This window comes from Lissotriton vulgaris, chromosome 4_1 (assembly GCF_964263255.1).
Source record: "Lissotriton vulgaris chromosome 4_1, aLisVul1.2, whole genome shotgun sequence".
Classification (NCBI taxonomy): Eukaryota; Metazoa; Chordata; class Amphibia; order Caudata; family Salamandridae; genus Lissotriton; species Lissotriton vulgaris.
The window spans coordinates 662502181-662526693 of record NC_141691.1 but is presented as its reverse complement, the minus strand read 5'-3'; the positions used below and the strand labels follow the sequence as shown (position 1 = coordinate 662526693).

Below are 24513 nucleotides of genomic sequence, written 5' to 3'. Positions count from 1 at the left end.
GGTTTATTTGCAAATTACCGATTCGTAGTGGGTTTGAAATTCAACATACCTCATGAATATTATTGAACCAGTATGAATCGCAGCTATCACAGAGATGGTGGCATGCTGGGGTCAGCAGACCACCATGTCTAAGATTGCTTTTTAATAAAAACAATTTTTTTTAAAAAATGCAGCCCGTTTCCCTCACAGGAAATGGTACTGTGTTTAAAAAGAAAAGGTTTTTTTTGTTTTTTTTTTAGGAAGACTGCCTCCTCCTAAACTACTTTTTTTACATTCACAAAGGGTAAGGGGTCCCAAGAGGACTCCTTTCCATTTACGAATGGATTACCATTTCATGTTTGTAGTCGGTAAAGTATACATTTTTTTTACAGAATGTGGTTGGAAAAAATAATACATACCATTCCTGTTAGAATGGGATTTCTGGTTAGCTAAGGCTTGCGCCAAAGCCAGGCAGAAACCACCACTCTAGTCAGGGCCAGGGAGTTACACATTGTTGATAACCCCTGCTCACCCCCTTGGCAGCTTGGCACGAGCAGACAGGCTTATCCCCAAGGCAATGTGTAAAGTATTTGCACTAACACTCACAGTAACACAGTGAAGCACCACAAATGTACACTAAACGGGTTGTTATAAAAATATCAATATCTTAATATAGTTTAGGTCAGATCAAAGCATCAGAGGGATGCACATACATATAAATAAAGTTATTTAAAAAATCACTGGCTCTCTTGTGATGTTGTTTGTCTTATTCACAGTTCTCTCAGCAAAAACAACCTTTGTATGCTCAAAGTTCACTTTACATAATGCTCTTTGTATAAAAACAATAAACAGGCAAGTTCTCTTGAATGCCAAACTCTGGTTGTCAACATGCGGCAAGTCCCTTTCACCAAGGTACTCGTTTACTACTAACTGCTGTTTTGCACACAAGATTTCTTTCCCCAAAACGGGTGCTCCTTTACAACGCTTCCTGGATATTGGTGTGGCACCCGTAATAGACGAGTCCCTTCTAGGCAACCCATGATGCTGGGAGCCAATCCCAGCGTGGCTTGCTGTGACGGAGTTGGGAGAAGGTAATCGTGCCGATGAAGCTCCCGGACCGGTGGCGTGATTATTCCTGGCACAGCGCTTCGGTTCTTTTCTATACCGGGCCGGCGGCAGTGATCTCGGCCCCTCTGGTGACGGCCTTCGGTGGACTTTAATACATCTAACTAAGGTTTCCTAGAGGTAAGAGGGGAGCTCCTATTGCCAGAACTATTAGGATTATTCTTCAGATACGTTCATCACAAAAACATATGTAGTACGTTATTCATTCTGTCAAACCAAAATTCGGGAATATGGGAAGATATGCAGGTAAATATGATACACAGTATTCCCCGTTCTAACCTATGGTCAAGATAGCCTTTCAATAGTGAAAACCGAAATTGGCAGTATTTCACTATCAGGACATGTTACTCACACTAGTACATGTCCTACCTTTCACATGCACTGCACCCTGCCCAGGCGGGTACGTTGGGCCTACCATAGGGTGTCCAATGTGTAAGAAAAGGGAAGGGTCAGGCCTGGCAAGTGTGTACACTGGCCAGGACAACATGCCAGCTCTCAGACTGCGCACTGGCACTGCAGTGGCAGGTACGAGACACCATTTTAGGGCTACTCATGTGGGTGGCACAATCAGTACAGCAAGCCCACTAGTAGCATTTGAATTACCTGCCCTGGCATACTCAGTGCACTTTACTAGGGACCTACTGGTAAAACAAATATGACAATCATGGATAACCAATCACAATAACAATTTACAGAGAGAGCATATGCACTTTAGCACTGATCACCAGTGGTAAAATGCCCATAGTCCTATAGCCAACAACTACAGGTCAGGAAAAACAAGGGAGGAAGAAGCAAAACGTTTTGGGATAACCCTGCAAAAAAGGCCATTTCCAACAATTCCTATTTGATATTTTGAAATGGCGCCCTAAACACGCCACTTCCAAATATCGAATAGGTATTTGGTCACAAACTCAAATTGCGTTTCGCTAACATGTTACTGAATCGTATTTTGGGTTTCGTACAAACCAAAAATTCTTTTTTAGCCAGGAGCTTGCCTAAGGAAGTAAGTGCATGGTTAGATAAAACTGGAAGCACTGATTAGGGATTTTCGGAATAAATGTGTGAATAAATGATAGCAAAGGAGTTCGCTGGTGAAACTTTGGCCTTATATCACCTAGAAAGGGTAAGCACGAGGGAGTAACAGGATCTCTAATGTTTGTATGAAGAGTAGGCGGAAGTGATCTACTCACAGTATATGAAGAGTAAGCGAAGGGTTTTACTCACAGTGAGAGAATTTATTCTTTCCTTTGAATTTAGTCACTTAGGCTCAGTGGCAAATGTTTTTACGTTGTTAGTTAATGAGAATTGCATTTAAAAGTGAAAAGAAATAAAATAAGTTATTACCTTGCAAAGGAGGGAATCAGTTGTGGTGCTGCACTGACGTCACCAAGAGCCGCGCTGATATTAGTTGAGACAGCGGGTGTGTAGCTGAGGTAATAATTGCAAAGGAGGAGTGAGTGCAGGAGCGTGAGAACCTGTCCCACGAGAAAATCCACGCAATCATTGGTCGAAAGTTGTTTGAAATCAAATCACTGATTGGTTCTCGAAAATAAGAAACGCGCTGGTATTGGTGAAACATTTAGTAAACAAATTGAGTGTAGCTGCATATTAAAAAAATCCTCAGAGTGTCGCGCTTTATAAATACCAGAAAATAAATAAATAAACAATTATAGGAAATAGACCCGATAGGAGGTACTTAGGTTTTGCGCACAAGCAATACATAAGGGGAAGACCTCATATCATGTACGGAGGTGAGAGGAAAATTTCGCTATTTAAGAAAATTAAGAATTTCTTTAAGAAGGATAGAATGATTAAAACTAGGGAAGGGAATATTATTCCTTCACCAAATACGCCCGCATCATACATGATGGTAGAAAGGGGTTACCACACCTGTGTGTGGTTAGAGAACTGGACAGAGTACACATAAGATGATGGTGTTTTGGCATTTCCAGAGCATGGTACCTTTAATGGTAGAATATTGTACAGTTTGAGAACACTCATGAATGAAGTAGATCCCAATCCTAGATTAACTCAATACAAAGCATTAGAAGAATGGGAAACTGAGGCTTTTGAGCGAGATAGACCCAGAAGCGACAGAAATTGGAGTACATTTTTTCCTAGATTTCCGAAAGAAACAAGAGATAAGCAAATGAAGAAATGGAGACAGTCTATGTTAGTAGAAGGATTATATCCTGTACTGACTTTAGAGGAACCGTCAGGAAGAAAGTTCACAGAGAAAACGAGAAACGTAATGACTAGTGGTGAATCAGATGATGATTACTTGGAGGATTTGTTAATTAAAAGTCTGCCACCTTACCACGAAGAAGTAAATAGAGTTAACCCTAGCGCCCCATTCTTAAAACCACCTTTGGTTCCGCAAGTAGTGCATGAAACTTCGTTAGAAAAAGTACTACAGGAGAGGGAACGAGAAGCCATAAATAGACAGAGAAGTGAAATAATTCAGAAAATTTCACAGTTAAATACAAGTCCTGAAGCCTTGACCATTCCGGTAACCATAGGTCCTGTTGTTCCATTATATGGAGAAAAACAGTCCTGTCCTAAACCTCCCGTTCTGACTACACCTGTAGTGCAATCTAGAAAAGAACCGTTGATAGTTGATGATCAAGCAAGTGAATGCGAGTCAGTGATTTCCCTGATGGATTTACCTACAAGGGAACCAGTGCGTAGCTCGATCAGGAAAAACACTCCACAAAGCTCTAGAGAGGTACAGATGGAAACATCCTCAGGTACAAGAAGTGCTACTGTAGTATCCCTGGAAGAGATATAGAGATGGTCCCTAAAAATAGAAAAGCCAAAATCTCAGCCGAAGGTATTGGAAATTTTTTAATTAAGAGTTGAATTAGAAGAAATGATGGCTGGAAATGTGGGATCGGAAAGGTTAAACACTTTCAGTGAGGACGAATTGTTGTTTATATGTCGAAGTATCACTCGAAATACTAAAACATTTAATGAAAAGTCAATGAGTTTGGCGTCTGAAATGGGAATTGATATTGGAAAATCTAAAGTTTACAGAAACCTTATTGAGCTGAATTTTCTGACAAAGATTTAGAAAACATGAATGTGTCAGGACGTAAAGTGCAAATCAAGGACCTACTGTCTCTATTGCAAAAGTGGCGTGATTTAGACAAGTGGAAAGCTAGATGGGCAAAGAAAAAAGAGGAAGCCCAAGCAAAAAATACTACAAATTAATATTTATTAAAAGAACCAGAAAAGGTAGAAAGATTGTGTTCAATGAGAGAAGTAACAGGAGGAGGTTATGTACATGTCCCATGGTCCCGACAGGATATTTTGTCATTTGCTAATGATTTCCCGAAACTCAGAGAGAAACCTGTAGAGTGGTACAGGCAAGTCAAAAGGTTTGTAAAAGTCTCAAAAGTATTGTTGAAAGATTTAGATGGGTTGTTTGATATGTTTGTGCCCGCAGATCTATGGACAGAATGTAAGATCACTTTTGATTGGCCTAATGACGAGTACCCAAGAGACCCAAAGACAGAAGCACCATCAGATGAGGTAATGAAGAAATACCATCAAGTCATAACCTTCCTGAAAGGGAAAGTGCCCCCAAAAGAAACAGATTGGACAAGAATAGACAGAACTACCCAAAATAAAAATGCATCAGTAAATGCATATTATGCGCGCCTTTCACTGGTATTCAAGCAGTACAGTGGGTTGGAAAATATTGATAAGAAAGACATAACACATTTTATTTATCGATTCGTGTCAGGATTAAAGCCATAAATTTCACAAACGATTAAAGAGCAAAAAATCTGTTGGCATGCCAAGCCGGTAGATGAAATACTTAAGTATGCAAAATATTGTGTGGATGAAATTGACAATAAACGAAAGAATTTAGAAGAAAAAGTAATGTGGGCACAGGTAAAATTAGCAGAGCAGCAGGAACTCCAGTTAAATCAATTGAAAAATAATCAGAATCAAGGAGATGGAAATGGGGGTAAAGCAAGAGGTAGAATGAACAGAGAGCAGGCCAAGAAAAAGTTTCCTTTTCATGGGTGCGGAAAAATGGGGCATTGGAGGAACGAGTGTAAGGCTGTGTTGAGTAACAATGTGCAAAATGATAATTTGAATCCACAGACGCAGAATGGGATGTCAAGGAAGCCACAGCAATAGGTAATACAGAACCAGTTACCACTTGCACCTATGCCAGATTCTGGGAGCCAAGCAAATTACAAGGTGGATACCACAAATTGGGAGGGAAGTGGAAGGAAAGACGCAGTGACATCACAATTTCTTTTGAGTGATGTCTTTTTCGAGGAAGATAGTTACTGACGGTGCCTGAGAGGGGAGACGAGGAGTGCGTGCTTGGCACATCCTTGCCGGTAGATCATTCAGGTCCATACATTGAGGGAAAAGTTGAGGGAAATGATGTTACCTTTTTGTTGGCTACTGGCGGTACCCATTCTACTGTGAGAACAGCAGACGTTCCAAACCTACCCCTCTCGGGAGAAGCGATCCAAGTAGTGGGTGGTTCTAATAAACAAATTAGTACCCCTGTTACAGAACCTATGGAAATCAGAATAGGTAATTTCATTGAAATGCACAAGTTTGTAGTATGCGACTCCAGTCCAGTAAACCTATTAGGTAGGGACTTACTGTGCAAAATGAATTGAACAATCTTTTGTACCCCGAGTGGTATTGAAATTCAAACCCCAGACGAAGATGGAGTTTATAAACTAATGTTAGCCAAACAAGAACCTGAAAAAGTGTAGAAAAGTGTGTTCAGGAAGAAGAAGGCGAACAAAGTAAAAGTCAAAATCAAAGTCAAATACAGCAAAATCCTGAACAAGGCCAGGTTAGTATCCATGCAGAAGAAACAAAGTTAAATCCTAGACCAAGTCTGATAGAGAAGAATTCAGAAGTTGATGAAGAACAATTAGTGCCACAACTGAACGTAAATAAGAGAACATCTGAAGAGAGTCAAAGCACAGAGCCAGCTAAAAGACTCAGAAAGGGAGATAAGTGGCCTGGGTTTGTCAAAAGACTGACATTTCCCCTTAAAACAATAAATGAAGAACCAGAGCAAGTAAATGAAATATCAAGCCAAGCTGGACCATCCACAGAGCAACCAAGAAGGAGAAGTCCACGTTTGAAAAGACTGAGTAACAAGTTCAAAGGACCTGAGTGGACCTACGTCATACTTGAAGATTTCAAAAATCTAGAACTGAGTGATGACGAACTGATTGTTGATCAGACTGACGAAGAAGTGAGACCAAATTGAGAAAAGAATCACAGGTTAAAGTCTGTGGAAAGATTACAAACAGGGGATAACATCTCCTTAGTCAAAAATGGCTGATTATAATGTTAACGGAAGACTGAAAAAATATTGTCTAAGGACATGTTGTAGAATATGCACATGTAGTATATTAATAGCAGTTATAGTATGGTTTGGATTGACATTAGCTATACCTTACCTAATGGGCAAAGAAATGCAGAATAACACTAATATACCTGAACCAGTAGATCCACCAGAAAAAGTAAATACACATACACATGAGAAAGCAGTTAGTCTTAAGCAACCTGGAGTAGGTTTAGAAGCACCAGATGAGGGAGACTTACATTATAAAAGAGCTAGAAATAGAATTCATTTAAATGTATTTGCTAATCTGTTAGTACATTACGTAGAAGCTATGGAAATCAGTGATTGCTACGTGTGCATGAAGTTGCCCACATCAGTAGCTGAAGGGGTAACTTACCATCACTTACCTCTGACCTATGGAATTTCATGTAGTGTTTTAGCTAGTTTATTTTATAGAACTGAAAAACTACAGTATTATTATTCTGATTTTGATGTAGTTTTTTCTGAAGTTCCTTTACGCAGAAATTTTCATCGTATTTCAAGCACTAAAGATTCTACACACTTTATGGGAGATTACTTCCTAACAATAGGATCAATAAACATAGCCGAAGCACACAAAAACAATTTAAGATGTACATTACAAGATTTTTTCTAGATTTAGTAGAGAAAAGGAGACAGGATTTCCATAAGAAAGCATCTGATCATAAATGAAAGATTCCTAAATGGGCTGAAAATAAAGAGTTTACCTCTAATGGCAAGACTCAAGCTGCTATGTTGTTGGATTTCGAAAAGAAAGGGAAACTGTCTCCATAGAGAGAAAACAGATTATTATAACAATATATTCATTGGTTCCAGTGAGTGCGAACATAATTTCAAAGTCATTGGGGGTTGGGGTTTCAAAGATGGAACTGAACCAGTTTATCCTGGAATCTATTACATTTGTGGGAACAAGACCTATTTTAAATTGCCTGATCATTGGTATGGGAGTTGCCATTTTGGAATAGTATTCCCAAAGGTGTACCATGTGGAGAAATTCACTGGAAGTAATGAAGAAACTAATGGATTAACTCGTAGTAAAAGAGCATAATTTGCTGAAATTGTAGGTGACATATTTAGTGCAATAATACCTTCAGTGGGAGTAGTTCTGAATACTCAAAGAATTTGCAAATTGTCAACAGTGGTGGATCACTTATCGACTGACACTGCTAGTGGATTTCTAACAATCAATACCGAACTAGTTGCGGTAAGATCAATGGTTTTACAAAATCGACTTGCTCTTGATATATTATTGGCAAAAGAGGGCAGAATCTGTAGGATGTTAAAAACGCAACATTATTGCACTTACTCTCCAGACGAAAGCGTAGAAATTAAGAAGTACGTGCAAAATATTACACATTTGAGAGAAGAATTGAAACCACTGGAGGTTGACAGTGCATGGAAGAGACTAATTAGTGGGCTCTCTTCAATAGGTAGTTGGTTTTCTAAAAGGGAAGAAAATAAACTTCAGTGAAATTGAACTTGAAGAATTAAATGGGCATTTGTATAAAAGGATAAAAAACTTACACATGAATAATGGTGAAAAACCTAAAAGAGTGTTATGAAGAAATAAAAATGAGTAAATGTTGTAAAGTTGGCATCCGTTTCTGTAATTGGTGATGATATAAAATATCATCAAAGAGGGGATTAATGGAGCAAGGTTTCACTCGTAAAGAGACTTGCTTGGATTCAACCCTCTCAAAATAATATATAATATTTTACTCAACATGTTCTGTCTTACTAACAATGCACCACACAACATTTCTAGTATCTAGGGGAAGCTTTTCAATGTGCTTATTACTAACCGTAACTCGAGTGTCTTAAAATAGCCGCCGCAACGCAGGAACTTTTCTCTGCATGCGTCCGTCACACTCATGTGACGTATTCTTAGCTTGGTGGGAAAACTTTGCTTCTGTGCACTAGAACTAAAGATGGCTGCCAAATGTTTTCATGTGCTAACGCTTGCATTGCTGCTTTTATTAAATGCTGTAGTTAAAATAAAGTAATGGGAATAGAGTAGAGATAAGTGGTATACAGTGCATTAATTTATACTTTGTTCTAAAATTGTTCTTTTTGACTTTGCTATTAGCTTGTGTTTGGACCAACCAAGTACAATGTTGCTCCACCTTGGGTCCCGCGACTGCGCATGTGCTGCGTTCTCAAGAGTCCACAAGCCATGGCATTGAATCCATGCCAATGACAGTCTTGCCTGAAGATGCGCCTGGGAAACTCACCCCGCGACCTCTTGAGAGGAAGAAACTTTGATAAATTGTTTAACATTGTATTTACTATTAGAACATTAAATATTGGGTGGAATAAAATGCATGAGAACATTAAAGTTATGGGCGGGAAGATAATTTGCATTATTGAATCAAGTGACCTCATAACTGTTATGGTGTGATGACCTCTCCTCGTCTTTTGACCAATCAAATTGAGGGAATACACACATTTGCAACATTTGGGGGTGGTACACTGCCCTGGAAAAGGGTATAACCAAGGTAGGCTTAGCTAGTTAGTTTGTCCGACTTGTCCGAATAGCTGACCTGTCACTGACCCAACGCACTCAATAGGCGATCGAGAGCAGAGGTGCTGGCAGAGCACTCTGTCAGAAGATTCGATAACCCAATCGGGGTTCTGGGAAGAAGATTCAATAACCCAGTCGGGGTTCGGGGAAGGAGTTCGATAACCAAATCGGGGTCCGACTGTTAACTGCAGAGAGGGGTGTAACACTGGCGTTGCACTTTAGCTGTGGGTGCCGGTCCAGACCTGCGGTGGTCCTGTCCTGAAATAATTTGGTCCGTACTTGTCCTGATTCTGGTCTGCACCTGTTCTATCCTGTTGGCACCTGAATTATCGGGGGTCTTGCCCTTTATCCGAGCCCGTGGCCAGGGTTGGTCTTCACACCATTCTAGGTAAATATAAAGTTTAGTGGGTATGTTATTGTACTGTTTCCCTTTCCTTACCCTTCCTATGTTTCAATGCTTATCCCCTTCACTGCGGCGGCTATTCCGCCGCAGTGCTAAGGGGGCGGGGGCCGCACGGCGGGCGCATGCTGGTAACGGAACCGCTCCATCACCAGCCACGGTTGCGCTGTGCTCATGTCGGAGCGGTTCCGTCACGGCCCGCCCTGACCACGGCTGATGACGAAGTGGTTCCGTAATCAGCAGGGGAGGGGTTAAAGAAAGTCTCATAATATTTTTATATCATCTTGCTTTGATTATATTCTTCCTAATTGAACAAGTTGTGACTAATTTAGTATGGACTCTGACATTTAAGAATTTACTTAGATAAAGTGTTCAATTCTTTCCCGAGTCTGTGGTTATTTTAATGAGTGCAAATGTTTATTTACTACCTAATATTCTAACTCCCTTGATCCCTTAGGACTTTAGGTACAGGTGACAAGGATCGGTAAGATCAATGGTATAGGTCCTAAATGGTTAAAATAATATTCTGATTTAGAGTAGGTTTACCTGTTCAAAGTGTGTATGTTTTATATGGACCCAGGTCAGTATAGGTAAAATGAGCAGGTTAGACCACGCTCTATCAAAGCTCAGTGGTGCAGGAGCTAACCTTTGGTCTTGCAGACACCTTCCAGACAAGGGTTCAAATACTGCTCAGGGGGCCAACAGAAACTACATCTCACCTAGGAAAATGCGAACACAAAAAAGCCTAGTACATCTGGCCCCAGGTTCAGCTGGTATAATTTATCACATGACTATGAAGATTCTATAAATACCAAATTATGTGTTACAAAGCAAAAAAACTAAATATATAAGCCAGAATTTCTTTAGTCGAAAAATGATTTACATGCCATTTTAAATCACATGGATTTTATCTATTGTGTTCTTTTTTCCAAGAGAAGCAAAAACAGTGCTTTCAATCATTCATTTGAGTTATCCACCGTTGTAGAGTAATGCTTTTCTTTTTTATATAAACACCAATGTATTGTATATTGACAGCTTTCGAACTGATCTTCCAATGTGGGCGTAATATCTGTTTGCTTATAACAGGCTAGAGAATGGAGTTGCTAACATTATCCCACTCATGGAGGAGTTTTGGGAAATAGGAGGCAGGCTGAGTTAATACTATCTTAAATGTTTCCTCAGACTGCAAGACTAAAGGATATTATCATATCTGGGTAACATGTTAATAAAATCCATTCATGGTGTATTTTGTGGTCCCTAGTGGTCCCAATGTGTTCTGGGAAATCTGTGCCAGGGGATGGATGTAGAAAGAGGTGCGAGCTGCAAAGTAGGCATACTTAATCTTAGAGCATATAAAATATAATAGCAGAATGTAGACCATTGATGCACACTGTAGATGAAAGTGGAAAGGAAGTGACCAATTTCCCAAAAATGACATATAGAGCAATTTACATTCACAGTAGAAAGTACTCTCCTGACATCTCCGATTTGGATATTTTGGGATTTTGACCAAATTGAAAAACCTGTGCATGTATTTTGGGATTTACTGTTTTATGAAGCTGCCCTTTTCAGGTGAATGACAGCAATTGTCAACGACTGGTTGCTGGAAGGTTATGTTGAGTCCCTTTCCTCATAGCCACAGTGCAACCCTGCATGCAACAGTATTCGTGAAAGGTGTTAGGTGTCTCTTTTAAAGGGTCCCAGGTAGAAGAAAATACGCACAGAGAGGAAAAATTGACAAGTCACAAAACTACTCCTGAAATTAGGAAGAAGAAAAGAGCCAAACTAGAATTCCAGGTTTAAAATACAGACAAACATCAAACTGCTAAAAGCAAAAACCTAGGACAAAAATAACAGCAAGAGGATCACACTTACAATGAAAAATAAGGCAAAAGATGTATTGAAATTATATTGGGGGTTCCTTGGGTGACATTAACCACAATGACCAGGGATGAGCTTATGGTAATGGAGGTTCCTGGTGGGTCTGTAATTCCTCTAACTATTCTACTTTTTATAAATGCTCCCCTAAACCAGCCACTTGTCTTCTCGTCTTTATTATGGCTTCCGTTAGGACAAAGTCTCTTCACAGGCAAAGACTTTACTTCATCTTATATTAGAACATTAGAATGTTCAGAGCTCCTTTGAAAAGAATAGGGTGCTTCGGCTTCCAATGGCCGGTAGAAGTCCGGGGCACCAACATTCCAATGTTTGTTCACAGCTGTTGCTCTGCGTCCTCATCACACCTGTAACTTACATATGGAATTTTAGCATCCTCAACAATATAGGATAATCTCAAAAAACACCCCAGAGCTCCTGCCTCACAGTGAGGGAGTTGTAGCCCTCAGTGGTACTAGGTTTTCCCACTGGGAGGAGAAGCCCATATGATAAAGCATGCCACCTATGGTGGGTGAGGGCATTCGTCCTGAATGGGATTGCTCCAATTCGGTGCTTTTAGTGAGACACTGATTCACTCCTTTCTTTCTAAACTGGCCTCATGCTAGCACTGAATTTCTAGACTGGAACGGGCCCTCTTGTACACCCCTGACATTGCTCCCTCCTTTCTGCTTATTTGTTTTTCTTTTTCTTTTTTTGCCAGCATGAATGTAATATACATAAATGTGTTTAGGGCCAGCACCATGGCAAGCACCCTTGATGACCAAGTTTCTTGAAATACTTGAAGAATTAAGAATATTGGGTGCATTATGGGAGCAGTAGTTCATGAACATTAGGTGCTGAGGCATCTCTGTCTGTCACCAAATTAGTTTATTTCGATACAAAGACCATAAAAACTTAAAACATCACCACATCATTTTTCAAATGTGTACAAAATACATGCACGCTCAATATATACAAATATCCCAAAACCACTAGAATAACATACTTTTATGGCGATCCCTAAAAAATAGAACAACTGAATTTACGAATAAAAACATAATCAAGGCAGCGACTTAGTACTTTAACCTACACTACCTCTTACTTTAAGTGTTACTCTAATGAATCTTGTTTTTCCAAAGCTGATTGATTGGGAGCTCAAAATTAAAAGATTCTGAAAAGCTGGTCTAAATTTGCAAACATTAATTGCCAGTAAACATTCTCTAGTATATCTCTTCCTGTGAAGGATGTTCATAAAATGCACACAAAAACTTACTGAATAGAAAAGCTATTATCTGGACATGGTTGACTTTTTTCCTGTGGAAATCCATCCTCTGGGAATATTATTAAGTAGGACAGCATTTCAAATCTAAATTGTAACATCTATATAATTGTTCACTCTTAAGTTCACTCTTAAGTTCACTCTTAAGTCTTGGGATAAGTTATGATCCCAAACACCTCTATCTCCAGGCCCTGCCATCCGCCACTCCATGCATAGCGTGGTTCAATTACAGGGATAACGTTCCTATGGATTTTGTTTCAATTATTTCAGAAGTGCGCTTTGAGCTCCACGCAGATCCCACGTACCTCGCCCATTGGCTACGACGGATACACCCAAACTCCTTCAGGATCTTCAGGAGGTCATGTCTAAAACGCACACCAATAAACACATAGAGGAGTGGATTTAGACTGCTGTGCAAGAAGGCAAGACTTTGTGTTATCTGGGTGGCAATGTCCAGGTTGACAGTAGTTTCACAGTCCTGGAACGTGACGTTGGCGGCCGCCAAGGTTCGCATCACTAGGATGCTATTATATGGGACCTGTGAAAGCACAAAGACTGTTATGACGGTGAAGATGACTTTCAGAGCCTTGTGCTTCTGGAAACTTCTAGCTTGAAGTAGAGTTTTGATGATCAAAGTGTAGCAGAAGGCCATGACCAGGAAAGGGACACAGAAGCCCACAGTAAGCTTTAAACTAAGGACAATGATTTTGAGGTGCATGCTGAAGCTAGAGGGGTAAGCCATGGTGCACACCTTTGTTTCATCATCATGTACCTCTTCACTGTATAATAACTCTGGAAGGCCCAAAGCCATCGCCAGCAGCCAGACACTTATGCAAACAACTTTGCTACAAAGGAGCTGTTTATGTTTATTTTTGTGGGCGCGGGTGGCTTGGACAATGGCCATGTACCTGTCCACACTAATGCAGGCTAGAAATAACATGCAGGTGTACACATTGACTGTATATATGCTGTTCACAATTTTGCACATTGCAGTCCAAAAAATCCACTGATGTGAAGCAGAGATTGCCCAGAAAGGAAGTGTAATGAGGAAGAGCAGGTCAGCAATGGCTAGGTTTAAAAGGTAGGCGTCGGTCATGGTCTTAATCCTTCCATAGTGCACATATATGAATATGACCAGGAGGTTCCCAGTGGTGCCCAGCACGAAGACACACCAGTAGATTGGTGGAAGGAAATACTTTGCAAACTCTCTGACGTGACTCTTTTCACAGTATGAGCCAGGGTTACCCAGTATATATTCTGTCGATGTATATTCGTTGCTGTCATAATAGTACCACTCATTTCCAGCTCCACCTTCCTGTAAAGAAACGTGTGTGGTTAGTTGCATGTTTGGATAAAGGCAAACTTCGAATTTCATTTTGCATGAAGAAGGAGCAGTGCCTAAAGATATTTTTCAAAAGCCAATATTAAATTCCCAAAACCGCCTTATCAGGTTATCCCTTCAGCCGTAAATTAAAGCATCCTTTGGCTAGATGAACACTTACTATCAGGAAGAATGTGGAGATGACGCAGAGACGCAAGAATGCAGAAACTCAAACAGAAATATAGCTATGTAAATAAATAATGCTTGGGCCATATAAAGTGCATACAAAGAAAACATATATTAATTACTAACCTGAAATTTTAGGAGAAAAATCAGTCTGAGTAGACCCTGTGTGCATCCACAAGGCGTGAGGCATCAATTTGAGTTGGCCCTCTCGGCACATTGTATGGTCAGGGAGGGGCCGAAGAGTTAAATTAAAAGCAGGGCTTGGAATAAAACTGAGGGCACGGCTCCAGAAGATGCACTTACATCAACTGCAGGGCAGCTACCCACAGGAATTGAGGAGGCCACTATGTATTACACCAAGTGGATAGAAACTGCCTGTAATGAACTAGCCCCAGAAAAAGTTCTGTGCCCCAAAGATCTAAACCAACGGCCCCTTGGTATACAGAGAATCTAAGGAAATAGAAACTTACCTTCTAATCCCTTGAGCGGAATTGGAGGAGAGAATATAAGCAAGCTGAGAAAAAGTGCTATAAACAAAGTCTTGCTATTTATGAACAAATTATATTTAATGCAAAAAAAGAGTTCCTTACAAACCGAATTAGTGTTGCACAAAACTCGGTCAAAGAACTTTTTAAAACAGTCTTGAATCTGGCCTCACCCCATCCAGCAAAAATCCAGACAAGCCAGGAACTATGTGAGGACATTGCCAGGTTCCTTCTAAATAAGGTGGAGGTAATTTTTTCAGACTTTCACCACCCAAGCATTATAGGGGCTGTAACACAGTTGGACGGAAGGAGCTCAGCTGCAGACCCCTCCACTGTCTTTGAAACTTTTGAGTCATTATCTGTAATAGATACAGAGAAGCTCCAATTGGCAGCAAGATCAGGCTCCCCCTATGATCCCTGCCCAGTCTCGGTGATCAAAGGTGTCCCAGGACCTTTTGCCCCTGTACTTACCTCCCTATTTAATACAATGTTCAACGTAGGGTATTCCCTAAACTTTGGAAGGTTGCCTAAATGCTGCCCCTGCTAAAAAATACCCAACCTCGATTCCAAAGATCCCAATAACTTTTGTCCAATCTCACGCCTCCCGTTACCTGCTAACCTGGTCAAGAAATCAATGAATGTGCAACTCAGTGCTTTTCTAGGTGAAACCCAAGTCTTGGATCCTACTCAAAATGGGTTCAGAGAAGGACATAGCACAGAGTCTGCCCTCATTAAATCCACTGAAGAGATCAGAAAAGTTTTGGATAGGGGAGGTAAGGACGCCCTGATTATGTTAGACCTATCAGCGGCCTTTGATACGGTCCATCATGACATACTGATGGACCGGCTATCAGCATGTGGGGTCCATGATAAGGCATGGAAGTTGCTGAAGTTCTTCCTAACTGGTAGATCTAAAATTGTGGCACTGGACGAATTCCATTCTTAAACCTTTTCCCTGCCTTGCGGAGTACCGCAGGGATCCTCTCTTAGTCCGACACTTTTTAACGTTTATGTCTCATCCTTGGTTTCCTTAATTAGCACCTTTGGTTTTAACCTTACCTCCTACGCAGACGACACACAAATTGTGGTGGCTCTGCGACCAGCACAGGTAGCAGGAATAGACATTTTGGTTCCACGACTGTATGGAGGTAGTTGGGAGGTGGATGGCACAAAATTACCCAAAACTCAATCCGGGTGAGACCAAGGTTATCTAATTCGAAAATTATGCCGATTTCTGGACCCCCAATAGGTGGCCAGATACATTGGCACTCTTCCTACACCCACAAGGAAAGTACCTTCTACACCCTCAAAATGATTAAGAAAATACTACATTTTTTGCTGGTGGACAGTCGAATGACAGTTGTCACGGCACTTATCATGTCTAGGCAAGATTACTGTAATGGTTTCTACCTAAACATTCAAGAACGTTTCCTAAACAAGCTCCAATTGTTGCAAAATGTGGCAGTGAGATTGCTCACTGGTACACTCAAATTTACACCAACCTTAAATGAAATCAAAAAATTCCATTGGCTATCTGTCAGGAAAAGGTTACGTTTTAAAGCTCTGTGCACAGAACACAAGGGACTGCAGGGCACAGGCCAGATTACCTTAAACGGAAATTGCAGTGGTACCAGCCCAATAGAACTCTTCGCTCCGTGGGAGCAAAGTTGGTATCAGTACCACCTATAAAAAAGGTTTCATGGGAAGGGAGAAGCTTTATTGCCGGTTCTGCCAAGGCCTGGAATGATCTCCCTTTCTTTCTGAGGAACACCACCAATATCTTAACATTCAGGAAAGAACTGAAACATGGCTCTTTAACTTGTAAAGGTGCCCCCCACTTCAATGCCTAGATGAGAGCAGCTAGTGCCAGGACACCCTCGAGTAACCGCTCGCACTTTATAAATGTCTATAACATAACATCAGGGAGCCCTGTAGGGCCCCCTTTGTTTCCTCTCTGCCATGGTTTTCATGGAGGTTCCACTGCCATGAAAACTGTGGCAGAGAGGAAGCTTGACGGCACCGCGGAGGTCCTGCCAAGCATAATACTGCCTCTACACAGCAGCACCACCGCTAGGGACTGGCGGTTCCCTGACAGCTGCTGTTGGGAAATGGCCAGTCTGACCGTCATAATAGTAATAGGGTAATCGGGAGACTACCACTGACGCACCCCATGAGTCTAATGACCCGTGGAGCACCAGCCTTGTAATCAAGCCCTTAGTGAGTATCTCATAATTCACCTTCACTCCTCCTGTGGAAGGAACACTTAAATAATATCAGACACTGGCTATTTCATAGGCTGCTTTCCGGTCTATTGGTTCTGAGACACTATATTCCGTTTTCTTGAGGCCAAAACTATGCATCAGAGCAATTACTTTGGGGAAAAAACACTAATGTGCCTCACTCACTGACAGTTTTATCTCAGCACACTGGGAATGATTATAATTTATTCCTGCCCTGAATTGTAACAATGGCCCCAGGCAGGAATAGAAACTGGTACAGGAGTGTAGCTTTGGGGGGGGTGGGGGGGCAGTTGGGGTGTTACAAACCCCTTTTTTTTTTAAAATCTTTATTGACATGAAGGCATTAGTGACATACACAATATTGCAAATAGGATTCATCTTTGTTCTGTGCAGTAATAATCCGGAAGTACAGTATGGTAGTGCGTACTTTAGCATCTGTTAAATGTAGTCCCAACAGTTATACTGATGTGTAACATCAATTGTCTTTAGCACAGTAGTTGGATCATAACTTATCTGTCCCTTATTATATACGGTACACCCCTCTAGCCCTCAAATCATGTTCAATAATGTGTAAGAAAATTATTAAATGACAATAAAAGAAAAGAAAACCCAACTATTTGTCATCACGTACAGTATGTCTTCTATACATTTCAACACCCATTAGCCATCCTCTTTAATCACAATTTGGTTTATGCTTAAGCCACCGTCGTGCGACAGCCCGGTGCATGAGAGAACCAAACACCCACCCCCCTACTCATCCTCCCCTCAGAGTCTAGATCTTCGTTGTCTGGCAAAGGTTCACAGATTTCCCCTCTATAAGTATTCCAAGGATCCCAGATTTTGTTCCATTTCCGGGGCCTAGCCCTAAGCACATACACCGCCCTTTCCGTCATCATCAACAAGTCCATATTTCTGGCCCATCGAGCCGCTGTAGGTAGCTCTGGAACACCCCATTTTTGTGCAATGTCCCTCTTGGCTACTGTAATGGCTAGTGTGGCCCACAACAGTCCATACCTGTCCAGATCATTGGGGTCCGAAATGTTCAACAGACACTTTCGAGGTTCAGGCAGGATAGATATCTTAAGGGCTTGGGAGACAGTGCGCATAATTTGCTTCCAGAATTCTTGTATCTGCGGGCATTCCCATAGGGTGTGGAACAGATTCCCTTCTTCCCCGCATCCCCTAAGGCAGAATGGGTGTGGTGCCCTTTGTATCCTGTGGAGTAGCGTTCTAGTGTAGTAAACTCGGTGCAGAATTTTGAGTTGCACTAATCTGAATTTCGCCGATATACCTACTTCTCTCGGTGAGGCAAGCGCTTCATTCCATTCCGATTCATCTACCTCTCCTTTTTCCCCCACCCATTTCTCTTTAAGTTGTAATGTGGGGTCTGCCTGGTTGTTGACTAACTTTTTATATGTGAGAGAGGTTGCACGCTGCGGCATAAAGTCCGTCAGCAGTCTATCCTCTAGTGGTGAAGATTCTGGTAGGTCAGTGTCTGGTGGAATTGCTTGGAGTAGTGCGTGACGTATCTGCACGTACCTGAACGTCTCGTTGGGGCCTAAACCGTATTGTTGTTGGAGTTGCGAAAACGCAATCACTGTACCTTTCTCCCACAGGTCCCCTATCGTGGAGATTCCTATGCGGTCCCACTGCGTGAATCCTTTGTATAATCTGAGGTTACCCAGTGATTTTGCATCCCACAGTGGCGCCAGTTTGGTGAGTTTTCCTGCCCAGCAACCCCTTTTAAATATATTCTGAAGTAAATAGTTGGGTCCAGAAGCTTTCTGTTTGGCATGGTGAGATGTCTGTCGAATTTCACCTAGGATTTTTACATGCACACACACTCTCCTCTCTGTTTTGAATTTCTTTAAAACATGCTCGTTATTTTACAAAATATTTAGTTTTAGATGCTGCTAACAATTCTCACTGCTCTCCCTTTGCACTGCCCCTTAAACCCCCCTTCATGTCCTGCTTCTCAGATAATGTTCTGTACCAATGACACGCCAGCTCAATTGTTGGGATATCTGAAGCTCACCCCCTCCCAATCTTACTGACGAAGCTACACCCCTGTACTGTCATGCATAGCATGAGAGAGGTGAGAGAGGTGGTCCTGAATAGTACAGCTCCTCTGACTCAATTTCCACTGGCGGCTGCAGCAGAACATTTTTTTCCAAAGGTAGAGAGACATTTTGTCAGCTGTCCCACAACCTCCAACCTCTAAATGAAGCCCAAAGTTCACTAAAGTGTGACGGGCCCCGTTCTTGTCCCTCTCTTTTGCTTCTCAATCCTCCATGGGATTACAGAAACCCACCCACCACGAGAGAGGGAATGTCCAAGGACTGTCTTAGATGCCTCCCTGCATGCATGGGTTCATGATGGACCAGGGTAGAATGGCTACCATGCCTCTTCCTGGGCCTCAGGGTGTCCTGGTTCCTACCCGAGAAACGCCACCCTATTCAACCACCACCACAATCGCCTCCAGACAAAGCCACTGGCATCCATGTACGGGTGTAATTAAAAGGGCTTTTTTTTATCTTTACCCGATGCAGCCTTGCTACCAATTCATAATTTCTAATTGCACTGAGCCAGGGTGGAGGAGGGTGAGAGAGCAGGCCCAGAGCAGAGCCAAGGGGCTGGCTCGACTCTAACGGCCACATGCATCAAACTTAGCATTTGCGATTTCTTAATTGCGAAAATTAAGGAATCGCAATTAAGAAATCGCAAATTGCTATGCATCAAAAAATCGCATTTTTATTTGCGATTTCTAAAAATTCCTTCATTGCGATTTACAATTTACGAATCGCAATTAAGGAATCCCTTCCTATTGATTCCTATAGGCCAAGAGGCCCATAGGAATGAATGGGAAGGCATTCACAAATTGCGATTAGCATTTTGCGAATCGCAATTTGTGAATGCATTTTAAAGGGTGCAGAGGGGGGTCCAAAGGACCCCCCCTGCACCCCTGAAATGTAACTTTAAGTGCAAGCTTCACACACACATGTCCCAAGGACATGTGTGTGTGTAACATGAATGTTTCAAAAATGCATTTTTGTGCATTTTTGGAAGTTTTCGCAAATTAGCATTAAGGTCAACTTCATACTAATTTGCCCCTTCCTATTTGCAAATTCGCAAATTAAAAATGTTCATGCATTGCATTTAAGAAATCTCAATTTTGCGATTTCTTAAATGCAATCGCAATTTTAGAATTCGCAACATGGTTGCGATTCCTAAAAATTGCGAAAAGCATGATGCATCCCAAATTTGAGAATTGCATTCGCAAACGGCCGTAAATTGCGATTTGCACCGTTTGCGAATGCAATTCTCAATGATGCATGTGGGCATAAGAGCTTATGGACGAGCTGAACCTTGAAATTATTTGGCATGTAAATAATGCAAAATCCATCATGTAAAAATATGATAAAGTTTTTGCAAAATTCAAAGAAGTGTATTTCTTTAACACACAGAAGCATTTCACCTTAGTACTTCAAATTATAACTCTGCTTTGAGAAGTATTTATAACAAGTGAGAGTTTTTCAACATTCCTGCTCTTGCAATGTGGAGGTGGGAGAGTAACTAAAACCTCGAGCCAGATGGCTGGGTCTGACTCAGCCCTTTGTCCTTTTGGAACTTCAAGCTCAAAACGAGCAGAGCTTTCATCTGGCTTCTGGCTTCCTCGTTTGCTCTGCCCTGATGCTCAAAGACTAAAAAGCAAACCGTTAGCATTTGAGAAAAAGGAGGATCTGTACGAAGTGAAACGAGAAAACATGGGATTAATCCCGGCTTCCTCACTTAACCAAATTGCGTGACTTTGGGCAAATATTTTATTTCCCCATCCTCCTTTATCTGCATTACCTTGAAATATGTGAGTTCAGAATACCAGTACACATGGCCGGTTGCATGTGGGCCAAGGGCGAGGTGGATTTGTGTGCTGAGTGGTTGCCGATTATTGTGCAGTTTTTTAAGTTTGTGCCTTCACTAAAGGCCCATTGTAATACAGGGCTGGTTTAGGGAAAGGGAAGGAGGTGGGGGATCACAGGTCACCCTCCAGGAAAAATTATCTGCTTGTGGTTTGTGTCCTTTCCCTCCTCTACCTGGGGGCACACTGAGCACAAGTAGAGTGGGGAAGGCTGAGCAATCACGCCAGTGAACCAAAGCTTTGGCCAGGTGGGGCTTTTCCCCTTCCCCATTCTGGGCTGGTCCATTACATGCCAATCCAGGTGGCCTGGCCAGACTGTGCCCTGCATTCTTGTTCTTCCTTGGTTGACCAGACTGATAAAGGAGCGCAAGGAAGAGGGCTGGGACCACACCGTTCAATGTTTTTCCGCCCTCCCTTCGAAGGGAGACTTGGGGACAGATGTACAAAATCACGTTTTCAATTTCCTAACAGCGAATTTTAGTGATTCGCTATTGGGAAATCACAAACTGCAATGTAGAACACTGTGTTTGACACTGTTAGCAATTGGTAATGTGTCACAAATGGACCCCCCTCATCAATATATATGAGGCAGGTGGCAATTTGTAACCAATTGTGAATGGCTAAAATCACAGGGATGGTGGCCTGCTGGGGTCAGCAGACCACCATGTCTCTGATTTCTTTTTAAATAAAACCATATTTATTTTTGTAATGCAGTCCATTTTCCTGAACCCCTTCAGCGCGGCGCGAATTTTCGCGCTGTGCTGAAGGTTCTAATGAGCCTATCGGCTCATGACGGAACGGTTCCGTCATGAGCACAGCTCAACCGACGCTCATGACGGAACCGTTCCGTCATGAGCATGGAAGGGGTCAAAGGAAAACGGGATGCAGTTCAAAAATTGAAATGAAAACCTACCTTTTGATTTTTCAAGAGTAGGCAGTGGTCTGTGGGACCACTGCGTGCTCTTAAAAAATGTTTGTCACCCACATTCACAAAAGGGAAAAGGCCTGCAAATGTTTTGCGAGAAAAACATTCATACACACCAGTGCTATTCAGTCTTAGGATGGACGCCTTAAACACGTCCCTTCCTAATATGGAAACGCTAAAGTAAAATGCGATTCTTTACCAAGTCACATTTTGCATCGGGCCATTTGCAACCGGTAAAATGTTTCGTACATCTGGCCCTTGATTTTTCCCCTAATCAAGCGTTATTTTATCTTTATTTAATTTGTGCACTATTGCAGCTGTATTTAAAGCACAAGAGCGCTGAATGGTCCTGGCAGTAAAAGCAGCAACTGGGTGCTATTTATACATCCTTAGCAGCTTTATTTATACTTGGATTTGTAAAGCGCGACTTATCACCTGTGAGGGTATCCAGGCCCTGTTCGTAGGCAAGAGGAGATTAACCCCCAGATTCATCATGGTCATGTTTGCGAGTCCTTAATAGCGAATTTTAAGGATTCGCTATTAAAGACTCGCAAAACAGGATGCATGTAGAAATCGCAATATTTTATGCGATTTCTACTGCTTCCTTATTTGCGATTCGCTTATTGCTAATCGCAAATAAGGAATGGCTTTCCCATTCATTCCTATGGGCATAAAGGCCCATAGGAATGAATGGGGAGTCATTCCTTATTTGCTATTCGCAATTAGCGAATGGCAAATAAGGAAGCAATTTCAAGAGTGCCAGGGTGTCCAAAGGACACCCTGTAGCACCCCTGAAATGGTAATGTACACTGCTGTTGCGCACACACATGACCAAAGGACATGCGTGTTTGTAACATACAACTTAGAAAAATGCACTAAAGTGCATTTTTCTAAGTTTTTGCTATTTACCACGTAGCTAGACTTTGCGGTAAATAGCGGCCCCAGATTGGGATTTTGCAATTTTAAAATGGTTCATGAATTGCATTTAAGGAATCTCAAATTGAGATTCCTTAAATGCAATTAATCGCAATTTAGCGATTTCTAGAATTGCGATTTTTGCATTTGGGATGATGAATCCCAAATGCAAAAATAGCGCTCGCAAAGGGCCAGATTCTCAGAATCTGGCCCTTTGCGAGCCGATTTCGGTTTGATGAATCTGGCTATAAGAGATTTGTCCAGAATCACAGGATGTTGAGCTGAAGCCGAGACTCGAACCTGGATCCCCAGCTCTGAAGACAGCAGCTCTTAGCCACATCCTCTCCGTTTACAACTTTACAAAACACTGATCTCTTGTTCAAAAATGCAAGAACCCTAAGTGGTTGAGGTCAGGGATGCAGACTCTGGTATGTTTATCATGTTTTAGTTATGCAACTCTCTATTGCTTTTTTCGTGTGCGCGTCTGTAGTTTCCTTTTTCCGGCAATCTATGCTCTGACTTTTCACAGCGCAATCTGACAATCGAGTCATGTCTGAGTGAGTTCAAGTTGTCAGAGGGTGTTCAGAACAGGGCACGAAGCGCAGCTCCGGAGAGAGGCCTGAAGGCAGTGCGTGTTTCTCACAGTGCCTGTCAGTGGGTCATGTTACACTCATCCAATTATTGGCCTCTCTGCGAGCACACAGAGCACTACTGATTTATTTGTCAATCGTAATTACCATATTAGGTGCAAGTGCTTGAAGGTGGTACAAAAGTACTGCTCTAAAAACATTCATAGTACCAAAGAAAAAGCAAATGCAGTGTTTCTGTGTATGTGTGTGTGTGTGGCATAAGGGATTGGGACCTGGCGGTGACGAAATAAAGTATATGCAGAAGGAGTGGGTGAAAAGAAAGGGCTGGAGATAAAGTGCGAGACATGCAGACGGAGACTTCAGCAGGAGATGTGAAGAGAAAAGGGAATAATCAACTAACAGAGTGGGAGATTGCAACAGAAAGTGATCTGAAGAGTAGGACACTCATTTATACGATGATGAATACCATATCATTTGCAACTAGCCTCTCATTATCGGGCGGCATTGGAGGAGGCCAGGGAGCAGGGCAGACTCCCCCCCGGACTGGAAGCATGCACAGGTAGTGGTTTTTCACAAGCCGGGTCGACCCCCGGAACATCATGCCTCTTATCGCCCGATCTCCCTCTTGAATGTTGAAGCCAAAGTCTTGGCCAAGGCGCTTGCCAATTGGCTTCTCCCTCATATGGCAAAGCTTGTACACCAGGATCAGGCCTGCTTCATGCCCCAAAGGGCGACTAGGCACAATATTCGACGGGCGCATGTGGCGGTAGTAGAGGCGATCCGATGCACAGGGAGTCGGGCCGCGCTTCTTCTCGCTGACATAGACAGGGCATTTGACTCGCTGAGCTGGGTTTATCTGTTCGCGCTGCTGCAGTGGCTCAATCTTGGGCCTCGCTTCTTGTCCTATCTGCGTCTTCTCTACACTGATCTTACGGCTTCGGTTCGGGTGGCGGGAGCGATTTCATCCTCCTTTCCAATTCAGCGTGGCACCCGGCAGGGTTGCCCCTCTCGCCCTATTTATTCGCCTTGGCTATGGAGCCGTTAGCGGCGTGGATGCGCATGGATGCGCAGTTGAGTGGATTTGAGTGGGCGCAGGGGCTGCCCGATAGGATTGCACTGTATGCAGACGATGTCCTCTTTTTCCTTACAGATCTCGACAGGTCGGACCACGTCTCCTACGAATAATGCAGATCTTCAGCGAGTCATCGGGGCTCTACGTGAATCCTCGCAAGTCCACGCTATGGGTGCTGGGGGAGCGGACACGGTGGGTGATTGGGCAACCTAATTACAGGTAGCGGTGGGGGGTCTCAAGTATCTGGGGGTCTTTCTGTCGGAGGTCCCGGCCGTATCATGGGAGCAAAACCTGGCACTGGTGTGGGAGC

At 42.3% G+C, this 24513-nt stretch overlaps 1 protein-coding gene across 1 annotated transcript in view; it reads right to left on the bottom strand.

Moving 5' to 3' along the window:
* Window positions 1-12022: 12022 nt before the first annotated feature.
* The window catches only part of CCR9 (C-C motif chemokine receptor 9), a 108403-nt gene continuing 95912 nt past the window's right edge, over window positions 12023-24513 (bottom strand). Inside the window, exon 3 of the mRNA XM_086966840.1 lies at window positions 12023-13868. Within this exon, the coding sequence (XP_086822966.1) occupies window positions 12780-13868 (1089 nt within the window). The 3' untranslated portion in view covers window positions 12023-12779. The remainder of the gene's footprint in view (window positions 13869-24513) is intronic.